We start from the raw sequence: 22,461 nt of genomic DNA, 5'->3' as shown, positions 1-22,461 counted from the left end.
TGCAAAACCAAAAATAAATGTACCAGCTACTAATAACTGGAGAATGAGTTATAGTCTTTTATGTGTCATTAGCGTCACATTCTTTGCATTGTTCTGAAAATACACGCAATATAGAACTACCACATTTTACTACAAATGTAATGAAAGATGCCAGCGGAGTTCAGAAACACTTTAACATTCAAACAAGCCACAACCAAATGAAATTTCCACAAACGTTTATGTCCAACTATGTATTGTTCCATACCCAGTTATAGCAAGCAAATGACTTCATTTTAAAGGCAACCAGAGGTGAGAGGGATATGGGGGTTACCATATTTATTTCCTTGTAAACAATACCTGTTGCCTGACAGTCCGGTTGCTGATCCTGTGTCTGTAATACGTTTAGCCATAGACTGTGAGCAAGCATGCAGTAGATCAGGTACTCTGACTCTGGTGACTCAGGTTTTACAGGAATAGCCATATGCTTGTTCCAGAATTTTGACTCAGACACTACTTAAGCCACAAGATCAACAGAGCTGCCAGGCAACTGGCATTGTTTACAAGGAAATAAATATGGCAGCCTACATATCACTCTCACATCATGTTCCCTTTATCTGTCTGCAAATGTTGGATGTAATTCACCCTCAACTGTTTGTGCTCAGCAATACTCATACTTGGTACAAGGTTGGGGTATGTGAACCCATATAAAGCATAGAACAGGTTTGCTCCTTACAATAACAGCGAAGAACCAAAACTGAAATTCAACTTGACCAGCAAATATTAAATGTGAGAGATTTCTAAGAGCAGGTATAAGAAAGAGAACTGGAGGTATGGGGGAGTGAACAGAAAGTATAAGGGAGTAGACAGAAATCTGGATTCCAAATCCACATCAATACGGAAAGCTGATAAATGATAAAGAAATAGATAGAGAGGTATACACTGGTGTCTTCAGGGACTCAGCACATCGCACTATGGCTGCTATGTGTGACATTGGTGAATCAATGCATGACTCTATACACATGAAAATATTCCTAAGACGCAGAGCCGGATTAAGGCTACATGGGGCCCTAAGCAAAGTAACTGATTTGGGCCCCCCATCATGTCGTAATAGAATCAGAAGATGCAGCTGCACAGCAACATGCCACACACACCGGGGCAGCCGAGCTACTGGTTGCTATGGGCAACAGCCCGCTTCCTTTGTGGTTGCACAATGCAGGGAATAGCAGCGGCAAAATGCAGAACGAGAGATGAATGGCTGGGACATTTGCACTCAGGGGCTGGGGCACCCCTGTGAAGAGGGCGCCAGATATCACAGCAGCAGCACTTTCCCCCTGCATCTCCAGCTGGCAATAGCAGAAAGCTCTGGACACCCCTAAACCGGAAGCCGTTCCCCAGACAGAATTACATAACCACCCCCGCCACTGAACAACCAATTTCCTCCCAAACTAGACAGCCACCATGCAGCCTCCATCCCAGTGAATACGATAGTCCAGCAGAGAACGCAGCCGCAGGGGGGGAGAATGACAGCACGAGATGACTCACATTCACCTATTACGATCCAAGCAATAGAGGTCCCGTCATCCGGGGCCCATCTGTATCCTCTAGAGTGCTGCCGCTCTGTTACTACTACTATTACTACTTCCTACTTCATGTCTGATCTGAGAATCAGGAAGTTCAGAGCGAGCGGCTGCACTGTAGAAGAGACAGATGGGTTTCAGATGACGGGATCTCTATCGCTTGGATCATGGATAGGTGAGTGAGCGTTTGCCATCTGCTGCTATCATTCTTGCTGCAGGTGTGGTTCTCTGTGGGAAGGGAGGGCGGAGTGGGCAGCGGCAGAGCGCACAGTAGCAGGAGGGGGACCTAGGAGGAGAGCCTGGCTCTGAAGACAATCAGCAGTGCACGGCATCATTTGACAAGACAAATAACATTTATATTGCGCTTTTCTCCTGGCGGACTCAAAGCGCCAGAGCCGCAGCCACTAGGACGCGCCCTATAGGCAGTAGCAGTGTTAGAGAGACTTGCCTAAGGTCTCCTACTGAATAGGTGCTGGCTTACTGAACAGGCAGAGCCGAGATTCGAACCCTGGTCTCCTGTGTCAGACGCAGAGCCCTTAAAGGGACTCCGAGCAGTGCCTGTGGGTATGCCTTTAAGCATACCCACAACTAATTAATTACATCCTCACACCTACCAGCATGATGTTTGTAATTGTATCCCCCTGGGTTCCTTATATTTCATTGCATTGTGCTGAATCGAGCTGCCGACTTTGGAGAAAAGTCGTCCTGTGGCAGCAATTTCGATCGCGAATATAGCAAAAACTAAAAGGCATAGAGCGGCCGTTTATATATCATTGGAAAGAGGAGAAAGAGAGCTTTAAAATGATATGCAACTTTCCATAGTTACTGCACTGCTCAGAGTCCCTTTAACCATTATACCATCCAGCCACCGCTGACAGGATGGCGAGAGCTGGTTTATGTGCTGATGGGGCCCCTTTGACTCTGAATGGGGCCCCAAGCTACTGCTTTTGTTGCCTGGTCGGTAATCCGGCCCTGCTAAGACGTCCTAAAAATATTGACATCATTTATGTTGACCTACAATATAATACACCATACATCTCTTTCAGATATATTTATATAGGAGACAAGATACTGAGACATTCTGTGCAACATTATTAGCTTTATAATTAATTGCCACAATTTGCAGCCCAGAAATAGACATATGTGCTAACACAAGGACAATGCGGACACATTCTATACATCCTGATAGAATGAAGTGCAGGACATGAACTAAGGGTCCTTTTACACTTAATCAGTTGCTTTAAGCTATAGCTGAAAGACAACTGATTTTCAAAGTAATGCCCATGTTTTCCTATGGCCTCTTTTACACTTAACGCGTTTTAACTGAAATCTTCTTCCCAATGCACTGCTATGGAAAATACACATACCAACGCACACTAATGCATATTAACACACACTAACGCATACCAACTGATTAAGTGTAAAAGGGACCTTAGGGTTGTGCTTGTCCCACTGCTTCAGAAATGCAACTTTAACACTAATGGGTGCATTAGAAAGTGCGCGCAAGTGCACACACACACACACACACACACACACACACACACACACACACACACACACACACACACACACACACACACACACACACACACACACGTATACATATCTACCCCAATTTATTCAGTGGTTCAAAATAAATTCACTCTGAACCTATATACTTAAGATACACTGGAGAACATGATGGATACGTGAAAACCTGGACTTTTTTTTTTTTTTTTTAATCTAGCCATTAGGTGTCAAGCGTTTACTGCCCTTTCCTAGGTCATATCAAAAAAGGGAGGATTGCTGAAAGAGTAGTGGTTTAGAAGTTGTTGTGTGACTGCAGTTGGTGCAAGTAGAATTTTCATTTCTTTTAATAAATCAAAGCTGTCTAGAATTACTTTCTGTAGGTGTTAATGCATGACTGCAGAATCACATACACCCATTCACTAGTCTGTCAGCAGTCTTCACTGTGGTTTGATATGATCCAGTTAACGGTTTTACTTTTTTAAGAGAAATCCACTCTATGTTTGCTGAATTACTTTAATTAGGTTCTCCCATAGCTTTAGTAAATGAGCCTCAGTTGTCTGGGGTTGGCTTGTGTGGTGACATCATCAAGAGGTACCAATGGCATATCCAAGATTAGGCATGTACCACTTAACACTAGTGCAAAAACCAAAGCTCTCCTCAAGGTGTACCAATGGCATATCCAAGATTAGACATGTACCACTTTAAGTGGACCCAAATTAAAAATGCAAGGTTTCAGAAATAAAATCTATTTTCTAAATTATAATAATAAATAGCAGCCTTTTTTCAGCTGCATGATGACAAATATAAAATATTTTACATTTATTGGAGGAACCTCTCCCTTCCTTTCATATTTCCAGGACAGAATTCGGCAGACTGGTGGAGTAGGCGGTGTCCGGCAATGGAGGAATTGCTAATGGCTGCCACCTGTATAACCCTAGCTATGAAAAGAGATGGGTGAAAAGCATGCACTAAAATGCTCATAGGCTTGAAGGAGTGTTTATTTATCTTTGTATGTGTCAGAGGGGTGCAACTAAATATTTTGAATTAAAAAAATGTTCGGTTTGGATCCTCTTTAATACTAGTGCAAAAACCAAAGCTTTCCTCAAGGTGTACCAATGGCATATCCAAGATTAGACATGTGCCACTTAACACTAGTGCAAAAACCAAAGCTCTCCTGTCTAAGGATCTGCTATCATGCCGGAATACAGTAATCCTCGGGATGTGTTTTTTTTAATTTATTTCTAGTGATGCCAAACATATAAATCAAGGTGACAGCATACATCCCTTCCTTCTTGGCCATAATGTTCTTCCACGTATAATTAGTCGCTAACCAAGTCTTGCATGTTTGTGTGTTAAAGTGGACCTGAACTCTGTCACAGGACAGAAGGAAAACGTAGAGAAATGCACCCAGTATGTTTTTAAGGAGTTTAGTCATGGTAATCCCCCCTCATCTGTGTCTAATCATTAGTTGTAATGTGATCTCTCCCCTGTGTCACCTGACTGCCCTGGCAGAAAAGGCAGATAAGCTAATTTGAAAGCACAGGATGTTAACAATATGTCTGCTATCATGAAAGCAGGAAGTAGAAACGGTGCAGATTTATTTCAGTATTTGTATCAGCTCTAACAAAGTAATGTTTTTTAATGAAAAGGTTATTATGCTGTTGTGTATCTTTTAGAGCAGAGAGGAAGATCTGAGTTTAGGTCCTCTTTAAGCCAAGCATGAATTGTTCAATCTGAAGTGCATCAGGTAAACAATCAATATCTTACAGATATTGATTATTTAGCTGGTCTAGACTACCACCTTGCACTAGTAGATATTAGATAAGATTTAACAGAAATTAGCTTTATGCAGTAAGCAGCAATAACGGTCAAGGGTAGCTACAGCCAACAAATAATATTTTGATCTTCTATATAAAAACCAAAAAACAAAACAGGCAAGGAAACTGTGTTCCCTAAATGCAGAAGATAGGAAAGTATAAAAGTAGTAGCTTATAGCTCAATATAAAGCACAGTAGTAGCAACAGACTGTTGGACAAGCTACTATCAAAACATATCCATTCTCAGGTCACAATTGTATGTAAGAAGTTAGGGCATCTCTGCAGAGTAGGCCTGATAATTATAATCTTTCTGGATGCACAGGGAAGGATAACAAATGTAGGTGACGATAGTTTGTGGTTTTTGCACTCAATGAGCTGTATTAGTTTACAAAAGCAGAGGACACACAGAAATTCATATCACTTATTTAATGATAGAAGAAAATTACATTCAACACAAATCTTTCTTTTTTCAGGTAGCTCATCCGCTAATACGTGCTCAGCTTGTGGACTATATTTACAATGGCTTCCTGCTACCAGTGATGGCTCCTGCATTGCATAAGGTCAGTTTGAATATGATTAGAACGTTTATGTAACTGGAATGTAACAGCCATGTCTTTGCAGCTATAAGGCTGGGTTCACACATAGAACGTGTACAGTACCCTTCCAGTCCTATCCTGTCAGTGTTTTGACAGTGTGCATCAGTTTTGTATGTGTTTCTAGGGAAGTGTTTACACACGAATTTGTACATTTCCATTCCAGTCCTGTCCTGTCAGTTTTGCATCAGTTTTATGTGAGTTGTCTATGACTTGGTTCACACATAAAAGGTGTGCATTTCCAGTCCAGTCCTGTCAGTTTTGCATCTGTTTTGTAACATTTTTGTATGACTCATGTTCACACACAAAAAAAAGGTTAAAGTTTCAATCCTGACACGTAAAACTGATGCAAAACTGACAGGACAGGACTGGAACAGAAATGTACAGTTTTATGTGTGAGCCACACCATATTCTGCTAACCAGTCTTCGAGTCAAGCAGCTGGCTACAGAGAGAGTGTGTGTAAACGTCTGCTACTAATAACGGGCACGCCAGCCCTGACACACGTGATCTGACAGCAGAGGCTACAGATGGGAAGTGATCCAAAGACATAGACAAATTTAACTGTTTATAGCTCCAGATAATGGGAGAGATTAGAGAGTTTAAACACTGAAATGCACTGTAATCCACTAGGGCTCCTTCTTAAATGACAGAAAGTGAAGTACCTTTGTTCTCTTAGAGACTCCAGAAGTGTGATCAAACATTTCATTTAGTGGCTATTAGGAGTGCTCTCTATGATGCAGAAAAAACTGACCTCGTCAGCAGCAATAATGCTAATACCGTGACTCAGAGGACAGAGTTGCCTACTGCTGCTAATCCATGGCTGTTTTGTGAAACGCAGATCCCGGGCTGCTTCTGTTTTACTGCAGTGTGTGAATACAAAGTCTGTGCTGCATGAATATATAATGTGGCAGATCTTTTATCTAGGCCGGGTTTCCACTGCTGCGAATCCAGGCCGATTCCCCGCCCACGAATTCGGATGGATTTCAGCAGCCTATAGAAGTCTATAAGAGCCATCCGAATTCGTGGCCAAGGAAAAATCTGAGGCCCTGCAGCATAATTTCGTCCGTAGCTGTCCGAATCCCATAGCCGTGCATAGCACGGCTAGAGGGATTCGGCTGCGAGAGGCAACAGCTGTGCCGGCATCGCGTCTCGCAAGACGCATGCCGCCGCACAAATGGAAACCTAGCCTAATAAAGCTAAAATTTATGGTAGCTCATCTACTTTCAAATTACTGCCAAAAATGTTTAAAACCAGTCTGTGGTGTTTTATTTTTCCTTAGCTATTTATTAAAAGATGTGAACACAGATCCGCGGGAGTCGTTCTTTAAACTTGCAACAAACCTTGGGATGATCTGCATTTTAAGGTGCGTGCACACCTTTGATGCATGTCACCCGTCAGGGATCAGGACCCGATCCCCGACGGGCGTCATCGCTGGGCTGCATTGACGCAAGTCAGCTGTGTAGCTGATGAAGCGCTGTGTTGCTATGCGAGGAGGCAGAGGGATCACAAAGAGGCGTTTGTTTGATGTCACGTGGTGGGTGGGGGAATGATATGGACAAAGGGATTGGCAGTCACGAGGGCTGAGTTGATCCGCCAGTCAGACCGCTTGGGGGTCGGGGGCCGCTGTACACATGCTTGACTTTAGTCAAGCGTGTGTACGAGCCTTTAAAATCATTTTGGTACTAATATCAGATAGGTGGATGGTGCCACTATCCATAACAGTCAAAATAGGAGAAGAGCTAGAACTCAATAAGGGCCCGTTTCCACTAACAAGTGATGCGAGTGCGGCTACCTAGCCACATTGCATCACTTCCGCTGGCATCCGCATCACTTCCGCATCTCCCGATGCGGAAGTGTATGGAGAGGACAGCGGGCGCATGTGTGCGGATGCGGCCTGTGCAAGAATCTGCAGCACGCTGCAGATTCTTGGATCGCTCTACACCACTCTGCACGCAATGGTAACTGTTCAATTGCCGTGCATTGGGTTCAGGACACCCGCGGTGTGATCTGACTATGTGTAACAATCTTACCTTCCTCCAGCGAGTCCCGCGGCGTCTCCGACAGTGGGACTTCCGCTCAAGCGTCTTCTCAGGGCATGCCCGGCATCCCTCCGACGTACCCTGGAGGTGTCCCCGGCATCCCTCCAGCGGTGCAACTAGGGGCTCGCACGCACAGTTCCCCCTGTTGGGCGCGTGTGGGGCAGAGCACCCTTTACAGGCTGAGGAGGAGTGTCTGACAGGAGGGGCTGTCATCCTGGGGGCTGGGTCTGCTTTACCTCTTGGGTATATTAGGCCAAGTGAGTAAGTTGCTCACTGGCCTTGATACTAATCAGTTCACTGGTTCTTGGCCTAGCTAGCTGTATTTTGAGTTACATTAATATATTGTGTAGACGCACAATATATATGTACTCTAGTCAGTCAGTCTTGTACTTTTTAGTTATATCTTGTAATTTATTCGTAATATTCTAGTAATATTATTGAAGTAATATCTATTGTATATGTATGATACACGTGTTCGACTCGGCCTGTCCCTGACTACGCTATTGCCTGATCCTTACAATACGACTGACTGACATACTGCTGAAAATGGGATTTCAGTTATTGAAAGCACTGTTTATGTTAGGGTGAAAAATAAGGGTTTTTCCACACCCCTTGTTCATCATTGCTTATTCAAGCTTGCTTATCATTGACAAGCTTCCTTCGGGCATTCTTTATTTTGTTCTCTTTAAATAACACCTGTGTCCTTAAGCCTGATACATACTATGCAATTTCTTGTCAGATAAAGGGGTCGAATCTATCATCCAATCTGATTTTTCTGATTGATTTTCTGAACACTTCTATACAAAATTGATCAGAAAAACCATCGGAAATCAGATCAGACTTGTCGGAAACAATCGATTCGATCCATCTATCTGACAGTAAATTGCATGGTGTGTACTAGGCATTAGAGCTGTATTGCAAAAAATCAGCTACTCCATGTTTCTTCAGACTGATTCAGAGAGGTCAGCTGGCAAGAGGCTTACAATCTGGTGCAGCTAAAAACTTCTGCAGCTAATAACTTTTGAAAGTCAAAAACTTTCTAAAATGTGTAAATAAAAATGTGGTGCATAGTAAATGTACAATACAATAAAAATAAGTGGAGTTCTCCTTTAAGTGTTATCAGGAAGGATTGTGCAGTCATTTCAGTTTGCCTCTTTAAAACATGCTTGTCCATTAATGAAAAAAGTTTATCTCTCTATTAGAAACATCACGATAAGCATACATTTACTGATATATTTGAACTACTTTCTGCATAAACCAGTTTGGAGTGTTTCTAATGGTCAGGTAGCTTTTTTATTTGGCTGCAGCTCACCACAGCTTGGGCTGACTCCACAGATAATGCAGGATGCCTTTTAACCTGACACAGAATGGAACAAGTTATTATTATTTAGTATTTATATAGCATCAACATCTTCCGCAGCGCTGTACAGAGTATATTGTCTCGCTACTTAACTGTCCCTCAGAGGAGCTCACAATCTAATCCCTGCCATAGGCATATGTCTATGCATGGCTTGTGTAGTGTATGTATCATAGTCTAGAGCCAATTTGACACCCTTCAAAGTGCAGGCTTACCAATTTCTGAAGAGATCCAAATTATAAGGTCTAAAACAGGGATGAGCAGAAACTACGCCAGTGCGAATTTACGCATCGTAGTTCGCATCTACGCATTATAGTTCGTAGGGGAAGTTTCAAAACTACCCTTACGAATTCACGCATAGCGAAGTACCGTTACGTGTAGTTTATGCACGCTACGCGTAGTTAACATGTGTATTGCGAAGTGAAGTAAGAATGAGTTACTCGCGTCTATTTTTCCGTGTACAATTGTATGCTTACAAAATTACGCATTGGAAAGGGGAATATACGCATAGGAGAGTTCCTGGCATAAGCATTTAAAGAGGAATTAATGCTTAAAATTTTACGCATAAGGGCATAAGCGTCCGCATACACTATGCTTCGCACTACGCTTAATTGCATATTTTAACGCGTAGTCTACGAAATGCATATGAAGCGAATATTAGATTTCGAAGCCGTAGTTTGGCGAAGCGTAATTGCGTAAAACAACATATTTATTGCACATCCACGATTAAATACAATCACAGTACTCACTTCCGGGCCCTTGTGACAGGGACCTTCAAAGTTATCTCGCGTATCACAAAAACCCCGGCTTGCCGTCCTTATCTACCACTGTAAGCCCGACTGGTTTTGCTGTTGCGTCATCAGGGGCATGCAAACGGAATGGTTTAACTTATCTGTATGTCACCGGGAGAACTTACAAACTCTGCCCTGGCTGGGATTTGAACTGGTGTTCCAGCATTGGAGGAAGAGAGTACTAACCACTACGCCACCCTGCTGCCCGCAGTGGTTGACCTCACACTCATCTGTGAAACTTGCCTTTCTAGGGTCAGATCATAAGCTGGCCATATACAAGCAAATGTGGCACTTTGATTCTTTTGGACACCAGTGGGCAACACTCCTGGAGATGTTGCTATTCTTGGTGATGGTGAAGCCTCACAGATTTGGATGTTTTATTCCACTGACCCCGACCTGTACTGTGTATTGGGCAGAGCAAGTAGTTCAGAGAGCTGCCTGGAATTGCCCCTAATACGATTCAATATTAGTTATTAGGGTAATATGTTTTGTATCTGTTGGTCTTGAATATGGTATGATTCATACACATATTGTATTGATATTGAATATTGTATGATTCATACACAAAAAGAATGTTGTCACCAAAAAACCTGTTGTGGTAGGTAACTGCCTCTGTATGGAATTTATGGATGCCTTTTTATAGAGTTGCTCCTTATCATTCTGAAATTATTACATTTCAGGCAGTACAGAAGAAAGATTTTATATATACAGAAATATAAAAACACTGGAAATAAAAATAAGCTATGAACTGCAAATACAGGTCTAGTTAGTTTGGTGTTCTACCTATAACTCCACTTGTTTAGGATTTGTGAGCACAAGAAAGTGTTATTTTACTTTAGTAGTTAAGTCAAACCTGTGAGCTCAATAGAGGCAAACGTTAGATACTTACCTGGGTAGAGGGATGCCTATGGACCCTCCAGAGGCTTCCCACGTCCTCCTGCGACCACTGCTACTCCCTGGGACCCTCTGAAATCTCACGGCCGCGCTCCCATATGGGAATGAGCACGGACCGCACTATGCAGCCTGCGCAGTAGCAAGGAGATGTTTAGGGTTCGGCGAAAAAAAAATGCTTCATCAACAAGGCCTTATCAATGGAGTACGGGGGGGGGGGGGGGGGGGCTCCCAGGGCTGGAATGTAGAGGTGGGGTGCGGGGGGACTCAGGTAAAAATCAAAATTGGGTGGTATTTTTCCTTATAGGTACACTTTAAGAAGTCTCTTAGGGCTCTTTCATATGGGAGTCTCATCTGCGCGCTTGTCGTGCAGTTCAGTCTTCTTCTATCTGTCAGACACCGAATGCCTTTCAAATGAAAATCAATGCAGTCGAATGGCGGCGTTTATAGCCCCACACATCAGTGCTTGACGCCATGGCCCATATGCAATTAACTTTTTCTCCTGAGTTTTCTTCTAGGTGATATTTTCGCACCTTGTAAATATAAGGCCTCGCCACCAGGAAGCAAGAAAATACTCAAATCATTTTGACAGTACTTTTTTCACCTACTTTTGCAAAGTGCAGAACAGTTATTTTAAAGAGAAGCTAAAAATGTATCTCCTAGGAGAAAAAGTTAATTGCGCATTTTCCCTAGTGTGGTTACCTAGCAGCAAGAAAAGTGCATCATGCTGCGTCTGAGTGCGGCCTTTCTTGAGCAAAGTTTGCTATTCAAACTAGCAGATAAAACACCAAACAAATCATATGCTGTCATTCGGTACTTGATATTTAACCTTCTTCTGGAAACAATATTTGCTTATGTTTTTTAAATTGTGATACTAATCTTTAATAAAGCGATAATAATTTATATCACTAAACGTTCCCTTTAAAAGAGACATCGGACAGATGCCATACTGGAAGTGTTTAAACATTTTATTTGTCCATCTCAGCTTCATAACACTAAACGTTGCAGTGACAACAAAAGGAGAATCTTAATTGGCGACACGACCCTTCTTGATGAATTAATATTTAATTTTTCATTAAGGCACTCTAAGGAATGAGACGGGTTGCAGCAGAATGTTATATTGCCTGTCTCTGCATCTGCTTCCAATTGATGTTACTTCGGCCACTGGACATATTGTGCTGTGCTGGTGCTTTTCTGGATCCCAGAGGGAGACATTTAGGTGTATTATTGTACTATTGCAGTGAAAGAATGTGCAGTCTCTACTCTGAATACACACCTCGGTAGCACCGTTTGTATTTTGCTAATGCAATTCCCGAGACAGTATACATTACTTGCACAAAATAAATATTGTGCTTGTTAAGCAGAAATTACAAAGGTGCAATAAAGGATGGGCCATTAAAGTTCTTTATGCCACTGAAATTGCCTGGCATTAAAAAGAAAACTCATATTCCTTCTTATACTTTCTCGCTTTTTTCCTCCATAAAGTTAAATAGTGTTGATTTGTTAGAATATATTATTACAATAGATTCTAATAATAAAAGTGTTTTCATACATGTTTACTTTTATTTGGCTTTCAAATACAAATGACTGTTTTTCAGCATTTCCCATTTCTCCTCCACTTGGGAAAAGATGACCTGAGGAAACATGGAGGTCACTGGAACACTCGACTGGTTTATTGAGGACCATGGGCTTAAACCCCCCCTAAAGACCAGGCTATTTTTGTCAAAGTAGGCCACTGCAGCTTAAATGCCAAGCTGCAGGGCCGCACAACACAGCCCAGTGATTCCCTCACTCCTCCTTTTCTCCCCACCAACAGAGCTCTCTGTTGGTGGGGTCTGATCAAAGACTTATTACAACATTTCATCAACATAGCATCCCTTTGTCAAGAATCATTGCAATAAACTGGAATCAACACAAATAAATAATAGACAATATATAGTCATCAGTTTGATGCAGTCATTATAACTGATGCAGTCGGATTACCAGGCCCGGATTTACCTCAGAGGAGCCTATAGGCACAGATGTCCTGTTGCCTTAGGCTTTGCCCTCTAAGAATCTATAAACCCCCACTGAACTGCAGCGGCAAGTGTGCTGGCTGTCCCAGCTGTCACTTCTCCCTTACATCCCTTGCCCATTGTACAGGTGCCCCTTAGTATTGGGAAGTCAGGCGTACCCTCAATATTAAGTAGCTAGAGTTGCTGCCCCCCAAGTATTAAGTAGCTAAAGGGACCTCAATATTAAGTAGCTAGAGGTGTCCCCAAGTATTAGGTAGCTAGAGGTGCCCCCGATTGAACTGAGATCTTGTCATTTGAATGCCGAGACCAGGTTAAGTAATCTCTTGTTTACTACCTCAGAACTTTGCTTAGGGAAGGAAGGAAGGAGGCGCTCAGAAAGGGGAGTGAGCTGCCTTTCCATCATCAGGCGCCTGTAGGCACAAGCCTACAGTGCCTTATGGTAAATCCGGCCCTGAGGATTACTGTTCATGGGGGAATTGGACACAGTACTTTTGTTTGAGCACTCAGCAACAACAATATAACCGTATGTAGTGCACGGTTAAGACTTATCTTAGCATACCTCATTCCCTCACATGAAATTATTTTTTATAAAATATGGATGGACAGAAGCACAATTAGATTGAGACAGACAGTTAAGAAATTTGAATTGTGGAGGTGATCAGGAGGCTAGATACAAATTTGCCCAGAGCATTTAGGCTACATGTATATCACTGTATAGTTAAATCAACTAACAAATAATTTGTGATTGTAATTGCCATGGTTTGCTATAGATGCTTAATTACCTCTCTTTAAATGGGTTAATCAAATTAGGTCAATAGCCATCCTCTCCACTGCTGAAAAAGAGTGAAATACTGGTGTCTGTGCTCAATGGAGGAACACTGAGTTGGGGAAATCTGTGGGCTCAGATAAAACCCAGTGACAACTACCATATTTTTTTGCCTTATAAGATGCCTTTTTTCACACCCAAAAGGGCGGGGGGGGGGGGGGGGGAATCCCTGCAATTTTTGGAATTATTGCAAAACAATTTGCGTATGCGTTTTTGCAATCGCGTGCACGTTTACGTGATCGCAGCGCAAAAATGCATAGAAAAGGGGGTGTTTTTTTGGTGCATCTTATAAGGCTAGAAATATGGTAGTAGCAGTTGCTTCTCTTTAGAGCAACTGAGGCTTCCATTGCTAGATATGTACATTTACATTAAGGTATTACCTGTTCAAGAGGAACTCCAGTGAAGATAATGTAATAAAAAAGTGCTTCATTTTTACAATAATGTATAAATGATTTAGTCAGTGTTTGCCCATTGTAAAATCTTTCCTCTCCCTGATTTACATTTTGACATTTATCACATGGTGACATTTTTACTGCTGGCAGGTGATGTCAATGGAATGAGATGCTGCTTGCTTTTTAGGCTGTTGGAAACAACTGTAAACAGCTATTTCCCACAATGAAAGGGGGTTCACACACAGGAAACTGTCAGGACCATGGTCCTGACATCACACTGTAGGAGGGGTTTCACCACAATATTAGCCATACAGACCCCCTGATGATCCGTTTGAGAAAAGGAATAGATTTCTCATGGGAAAGGGGGCATCAGCTACTGATTGGGATGAAGTTAAATTTTTCTCTTTACGGATTGGTGTTTCTCATATGTTTAATTGTATTGTATTTGTAATATTTTCCCTGGTATCAAGCTAAAAATTCCTAAGGCAGCCTTGTGTGTTGCCTGAGTGCAGATTCTGCTTTTCTTTTTGCTGATATTGTTTCAGTAAAAGCTTTGTACTTGATAAATGTACTTAATATTTGACATTGTGGTAGCTGTGTTTTATCAGTAATAACCCCAGAAATTAGATAGAGTATGCATCCCATGACATAAGGTGCTATGAGAAGACAAGCCCCCAGCTGTTATGCAGACTTCCTATAGCTGGAAACAGCGGATAGTAGCACCTTTCCAGGAGCAGTAATATAGCTTCTCCCACCTTGCAAAGCATTACAGGCACTGCTGGTGGGCATGGATATTCTACGGACAACCCCTGGCGTGGCCAATGTGGTGCCTGGTAATTCAGGAGTTTCCTGAAATGGTAGCTAACATATAAAGCCACCCACACAGCTACCCATCCAGATCCCAACCTACCCACCAAGCTAATGTGTACAGGGTGTCCTGAGACCACTTAGACATTGGTCCAAAATCTGTAAAAGTGGAGTTAATTGGAAAAAAAAACTTTTTGAAAATGTTTTAGCATCAATTTTCTTGTTAATTACAGCCTTCTCTCCAGGTTGAGTCTGGACCGCGTCCCAAGTTTTCTCATCTTGCTTGAAGTTTCTCTGGAGGAGGTCCATCCTTCTGGCCGCTTGCACAAAAGGTCAAATCACAAGTGCTGTACTATTGCAGGTACAGCGCTTACAAACACAGCTAAAATTGTGCTGCAAAACATGGCCAAAACACAGAGCAGAGCTACTCTCAGTAGCCTTATAGCTATTGATACTTACCTATTGAGGTGGGGGTCATCTAGGTGTGGTTCTGTGGCATCCAAACCCACTGCTTTGGGGTGTTTTGCAAAACATTGCTGTGGTATTGTTTTTTATGTTGAAGCATTAACATATTGACAGCCAACACACTTTGCTGAAGATCCATTTAGAGCTGACTGAAGATAAGCAGCTAAATGAGATTGACATTGCATTGTGAAAGTTTTAGCTGTCACCAGCAGTATGTATGAAAAATGTTTACATTCTAATAACTTACCGTTCCTGCACTTAGTGCTGGCCATCTAGCTGATGACATTAGTTCCATTCTGGGTTTGGACAGGTTCTAGTTACCATATCAGCAGAATACTAGCGCTGCAGTAAATTGTGACAGAAGAGCAGAAATGGTAATACTGCAGCCCTGCAACTGATATAAACCATTAGTGGAGTTAATTAACTTAGTATTTACTATTCTGCCTTTAAGCAGAAGTTCTGTGCAGTATCTCATAATTAGCTCCACACACTGCTAAGGCAGCAGCACTTATTTTATCACCTCTCTCAGTAATGAGCACTAGTAACATATGTATACGCAAATACTATAAATTCTAGAGAATGACTATGCTGTTGTGTTGTATTTTCACATACATCTAGCCCTGCTAAAGATTAATGTTAATCACCACAGCTTGAAGATTTGCTGTTGCAAGTGCTAATTTTTTCACATGGAGCTGGGGTATGCATTGTTGTACAGTATTATGGTTATGTATTCTTTATTAGTATATTTTGTATGAGGAATATTGTACTGTACTATGCAAACAAGAGAAATATATAGGAATGAAGGAACGATAATGTAAATTAAAGAATCTGTTTTTCTGTATTTAAGAAAATATAACATTTCAGTGGAACTGAACTCAGAACTTCATCTCTGCTCTCAGTGTAATACCCTTTAAAGAGAACCCGAGGTGGGTTTGAAGAATATTATCTGCATACAGAGGCTGGATCTGCCTATACAGCCCAGCCTCTGTTGCTATCCCAAACCCCCCTAAGGTCCCCCTGCACTCTGCAATCCCTCATAAATCACAGCCACGCTGCTGACAAACAGCTTGTCAGAGCTGGCTATAGTGTCAGTCTGCTGCTCTCCCCGCCTCCTGCAGAACTCCAGTCCCCGCCTGCATCCCTTCCCTCCCTGCTGATTGGTGGGAAGGGACGGGGGCAGGGACCGGAGCTATGCAGGAGGCAGGGGAGCAGCTGAGACTGACACTACAGATGTAAACACAGCCTCACAGCACGGCTGTGATTTATGAGGGATTGCAGAGTGCAGGGGGACCTTAGTGGGGTTTGGGATAGCAACAGAGGCTGGGCTGTATAGGCAGATCCAGCCTTTGTATGCCGATAACATTCTTTAAACACACCTCGGGTTCTCTTTAAAGAAAAATAATTTCCTTGTTACAGCTTACAGAGCACCTGCAATAACTCTGAAGTGTCTACTTGCTGCTTTCATGGATGCAGACAAAGTGGTAACATCCTATGCTTACATGTTAGCTGTGTCTGCTGAGGACTGCTTAATTTCTGTGCTGCCACAGCTGTGAGAACAAAAAAGATAGGCTCTTCTCTCTAAAAACACAAAGGGTGCATTTCTCTCTGTTTCCCTATGTGTCCTGTGCAAGAGTTTAGGTCCACTTTAATCTGGCATATGTACCAATATAAGCTTACATAGGACAACACATAGTATATAAACAAACTCTAATAAAAGATATGGTAGACTACAATTTAATCTGCCTAGACAGAGCTTTTATAAGTATTTACAATTGCGACATGCATTGTGGAACCAATTTCTGGGAAAAAGTCAGACTTTATCGGAATTCCCATTAATTGGTATCTTTAAAACCCAGGGCTCTGCTGGTCTTATGTCCATTCTATATTCATATGCAGTGAATGTCGGGATCGGGGAGGACCCATCCTATGACAGGTGGCATTAGGCGATTCCAACACTCACCGAGGAAGACTGGGAAGATGTCTGGGAATTACCATCCCAAGTATCTGTGGCAGCAAATGATAGATTTATACAAACCTTTCTAATCCATCAAGTTTATCTCATCCCTAAATGCATGATCAAAATGGGATATTGCCTATCAGATTGCTGTCCTAGATGTAAACTATATGCAGCTGATTATTTTCACATGATTTAGAGCTGCCCACGTTTGAGAAACTTTTGGTCTGATGATGTGTTCATATTAATTTTGCAAATAACCGAGATACAGATAGATCCCACTCCCCCAAATTGCCCTTCTTGGAGTCTTGGACGTAGAGACCTGGTCTAAACAACACAGATCTATTATTAGGAAAGTATACTATTTTGCTAACAAAGCCATTGTTTTACATTGGATGAACCCTAGATCTCCCTCAATTGAACAGTGGAAAAACCTTATTAACGCCAACCTGTCACTGGAACAGATAACTTATAAAAATAGAGGATGTATTGGTAAATTTCACCTTATTTGGTCCCCCTGGCTGGATAGTCTCCCTACAGTAAGTGGCCACTAAAGCTTGAAACATATTCAGACCTTTATACATTCTTATCAACAGTATACCTAGATAGGGACTGACAAATGTATACTCCTGCTAACTGAGACCTGCCCTGCCAAACTGGTTAGTTTAAGGAGGCTACCTACTGGTTAGGTTAGCAAAAAAAAAAAGGCCCATGGTGCGGTTAGAAAGTTATTGTTTTGTTATATTTTAAGCTTTGATAATAATCTTTTGATAGTCATTCTCATCACAGTGCATAGTTGGAAAATGTATTTATATCACTACCTTAAAGGATCTCTATTCGCTGGGTTCAGATCACACAACAGTGTAACTCCTCAGGACAATGTTTCATAAATACTATTTTGTACAATTTGAACCTTCTTGTAATGTGATATTATAATGATAATGAATATTGTTCCTAGTCTGTTTTCTGGAACTTTGCACTGAAGGTAAATGTTAATTTTTATGATACATTCTTCAATAAATAGAGTTAAAAAAAAAGATATGGTGATTAGGGCAGAAATGCACATAAGGTGTCCATACATTAGCCAATGGCCACCAGATCAACCATCTGATAGATCCCTCTCTAATCAGAGAGGGATACTTACCCACATATTGCCACTGAATTCCAATAGATTTCAGCATGGAAACTATTGGAAATGTTCTTAGCACCTCCACCTCTGCCTGCTGGGCCTCCCCTCATGTAATGTATCGCCCCCCCGGTGCTGTTGTGGGTGTGGAAGCAGCTCACCGATTCCCTGCACACCTCCTCTAGTGTCTTACATACGCCATGGCATTTGACGTACATGACATCAGTACATGAGATGGGGTCACGAGGTACAGGCGCCCTCAGCCGCAATGGAGAGAAGATGCTAGAGGAGGCACGCGGCAGATAGATGAGCTACTTATACACTCACCACGGCCCTGGAGAATGGGGGCACATTACATAGGAGCAAACCGGTTGGGAGTTTGTCGTGTCAGTCCACCATAATTGGAATATTGGACACCGTCACTGCTGCACAACCAACCGAGCCCTTTTGAGTAAGATCCTTCCAGCACGTCGGATCAATTGTTTCATTGAATTTGACCGGAAATTGATAAAAACAATCAATTGGGCTTTGTGACATTGATCTCTGCCAGATTTGATCAGTATGATCGAATCGGATATATATCGATGCCGCAAATCAAGTAATGTATGGGCACCTTTACTGTGCTGTGCGGATTTTAGCAATGCATTCAGTGAGTGATATGCAAGAACATCAGAGAGAGCATTGGCAGCACTAGCACAGCACTTTGGTCCACAGCACAGCGCTTTCTCATTTACTAGTATTGCAATAGTGGGCAAGGTAGGTGCTACCATGCATTGCTGTAAAATGCATAGCCACCTGCTTTGCATGGTAAGCACAATCCTGCAGGGCTTGAATTTTAATATTCAGGACACATTTGCCACACATAACCTCTGACAGCAGAGGGGTACCTAGGGAAAAGTGGCAGGGCACCATGATAGGAGGTGACACCGGAGTCCTGTGCAGCCACCCGTGTCTGCTGTGCCTATGCTACCCCCAGCTGACAAGTAATGCAAAGTATTGCATGAGTGGAAGCTGTGCTGTTATCTCACCTGAATGATAGAGTCCACCAATGTGCGTCCTCCTCTAACCACTCAGCTCTTCCCCAGCAACCGGCGGCATCTCTTTAATGTGCATAGCTAGAGGGTATTGGCCGAAATGATTATAAATCTCTGGAGGTGAGAATGTATGTTTCCCTTATTCTGGAGGCTGCATCATGCAGTGATTCCACTTTACAAGACATATGGAATCATGAACTCTACATTATTTAGATATTTCCATGAAATTTTACTTCCAGATTTTCCTTTATTACCCATTTGTAAAATATGCCCCAGATTATAAGCTCTTTATGGCAGTGTGAACCGCTTCTCCCATACTATGTCCTTTGTACTTGTTTGTTTTGTGTTTGTAATTTTCTTCCCTTATTTCATGTACAGCTATAATGTGCGCTACGTTGGCACATTATAAATAAAGAATAATAGTAATAATGATAATATGTCCCATGCTGTGCCCAGGTTAACTGAAGTGTTTTCCTACTGGTCTATTACAGTGATTCTCATTGATTTTAAACCAGAAATGAAGTATTCATTTCTGCATCCTCTGTTTTGTTCCCGACACATAGACCTCCCTGGAGAAACATTTGTGCGCAATTTCTTATAGCATATATACAGTATTTGATAAGGTATAGGAGAAATGATCTGGAATATCATAGCTTTGCTGTTATGGAGGCATTTGTATTTTGTTTGTGCGCAATTAATGTGGCCATGTTTCATATGTACTCTTTTCTCATGAGACTGTGCCTGAACTGGATTTCCTAAATACTCTTTTTATAATCATCTGCTGTAAGCTGAATGGCTGTCCATAGGAGCGAAGCAGGTGACTTCAGCGCATGGAACTCAGCGCAAACTAGCCGCCCGCCACTGTAGCAGTAATGCTATAAAGCGCGGGGCATGGAAGGGCCTATTTCCACTACTGGCTTGACCACAATCACAATAGTGCTGCATTTGCGATTGAGCACGCTGCCTTTTCCTCTCGCCCCAATTGTGCTGTATAGCCGTTGGGAACAGAATGTGATCAGGACAAGAATTGCGCAAGCCAACAATTGTGTTCCAGGAAAAAAAGGCCCACACTAGTGGGGAATGATCACACATGTTAATCGCGGTGGTCTTGCAATCGGCAAAAGGCTGCAGTCTGCTTTTTGAAGCGGATTGCAGCTGGTGGAAAAGGGATCTTAAAGCCTAAACTGACATGTGACATGATGAAATAAACATGGGTACACCATGTACTAGTTTTACTAATAACTTGTCTGAGATTCTCTCTTACTTTTTTTTACATTGCAAGAGTTTAAAAAAAATGTTGTTTTTTTAATCCAAAAAAAGCCTGATGTGTTCTTGAGATATTCCTCACTTTCTTTATTGCCCACTTTGGTTGGAGCAGTTAATAAAAGTGAGGCCAAAAATGGGCACCAGTTAAATAGTGAGTGCTCCAATTAAAATTATTTACTGCACCAGGGCCACCCGCTACACTATTTAGTGGGTGGCTCTGACATTAACATTTAATTGTTAAGTAAGGATTTATTGATAGCGTCAGCCTCCAATTTTATTGCTATTTAGTGTTTCGGGGATTAGGGTTAACCACCATCAGGGGGGGGTCTTAGGGTTAGGCACCACCAGTGGGGGTCTTAGGGTTAGGCCCCACCAGGTGGGTCTTAGGGTCAGGACCACCAGGGGGGTCTTAGGGTTAGGCACCACGGGGGGGGGGGGGTTCTGTGTGAGAGTAGGGAGAGATTAGGTTATAGTGAAATATCGGCAAACATTGCCGATATTTTACAATATGAATCGGGTTGTAGAATATCAGTTAATCTACCCATATTCTACTACCTCAATTAAATTGTTATTTACAGTTTGCACCTAAATTAGTGTTGAACTTTTTAAAATGTATGCACTCTGGTAGCAGTCAGAAGTAGCTGCTGCTCTCTGCACAGACCTCACCTTCTTTTGCAAAAGTATTGCCCATGTTTTTATAATTTTTCTACCCACAGGCCAACTTTCTAGAGGCTTCTTTTCCATTTACAGCAGCCACCCTACTATGCTATGTGCATATGTTTAACATCAATGTACAGCAGCCTCTTTATTCCATCTTTGGCCAACAGCTTCCCTCTTCCATGTGTTACATACCCTTTTCTTCATTTGCAACTTCCTCTTCCATATGCAGCAACCTCTCTTCGATGTTCAGCCACTCCACTGGACATCAGCCTGGGCTTGTGGGGCCCTTACGGAAATTCTGCCCTGAGTGTTATTCCAGAGAAGCATAGAGGATGAGAAATTAGAGTCAGAAACTGACTTACTTAAACTGAAGTAAGAAGTGAGATGGCTCCCACGTCACAGATTCAATACATGCAGCTGTGGACAAATAGGTTAGATGAAAATGTGCGTTAGTAAAACAATGTCGTTCAGACACGAAGAACTTGACAGAGATGACATCCAGGGCCGGTTCTAGACTTTTTGCTGCCTGATGCAAACCTGTGAGGATGCGCACCCATCCCCCCTACCCACCGATTCGGAATGATGGCATGGCAACCAACAATTTATTCTACTTCACTTAATGTTTTCAGATGACATGCTGCAGCTCAACACAATAGCACACTAGCTGTATGAGAGTCTGTCACAAACAAGCTGCTCACCCTCAGCCACTCCATTTCTCCTCAGTCAGGACAGTAGTGCCACCTCCTTCCTTCTGCTGTGCAAGTCAAATGAAACACTGCTGCTCTGCTGCCTCCTCCCCCCTCACTGTCAGACTCCTCACACAGCACAACAAGCTGCTTTTCCTCAATGATGACCTCTTCACCTCGCACTCCTCTCGCTTCTCCTCCTGCTCTGACTGCATGCTGTTATTTTAAACACACAGAACAAACAAGCTGTCCCTGTAATCTCTGTGCCTGATGCAAATGTTTCACCTTGCATCAGGAGAGAACCGGTCCTGATGACATAAAGTAAACATTAGTTTGTTGACAACATTACTTTGATGATCCTTCTGGACAATCCGTCCGCGGCTCCAGTCATTGAAGTAAACCTGAGGGGAAACAAAGTATAAAAGATATATTTACCAACATGATGTTGAGGCTCTCCTGACACCTCCAGGGTCCTTACTGTGTTGGTCTTCCCTTCTGCATTGCCACTTTAGCTTCCGTTTGGATCTCCAGTGGGAGCATACATCCGTGAGCCCTATCTGTACACACTCCAGCACGGCTGAGTGCAATGGCTGTAGCCAGGAGCATGTACTGTTGTGATTCCTGACAAACGGTGTTTTCCCAGGATGCTCTTGGCCATGCCTGTAACGCACATCTG

The 22,461-nt window shown here is 42.4% G+C and overlaps 1 protein-coding gene across 4 annotated transcripts in view; it reads left to right on the top strand.

Moving 5' to 3' along the window:
• Positions 1 to 22,461, top strand: part of LOC137570407 (FHF complex subunit HOOK-interacting protein 1A-like) — a 411,883-nt gene that overhangs the window by 251,703 nt on the left and 137,719 nt on the right. For all 4 annotated transcript variants that reach the window (XM_068279087.1, XM_068279101.1, XM_068279085.1 and 1 more), the window contains one exon: positions 5,356 to 5,442. In XM_068279087.1, coding sequence (XP_068135188.1) covers positions 5,356 to 5,442 — 87 coding nt within the window. The remainder of the gene's footprint in view (positions 1 to 5,355; positions 5,443 to 22,461) is intronic.

The sequence above is a fragment of the Hyperolius riggenbachi genome, chromosome 1 (assembly GCF_040937935.1).
Source record: "Hyperolius riggenbachi isolate aHypRig1 chromosome 1, aHypRig1.pri, whole genome shotgun sequence".
Classification (NCBI taxonomy): Eukaryota; Metazoa; Chordata; class Amphibia; order Anura; family Hyperoliidae; genus Hyperolius; species Hyperolius riggenbachi.
This window is presented reverse-complemented; position numbering and strand designations above follow the sequence as displayed.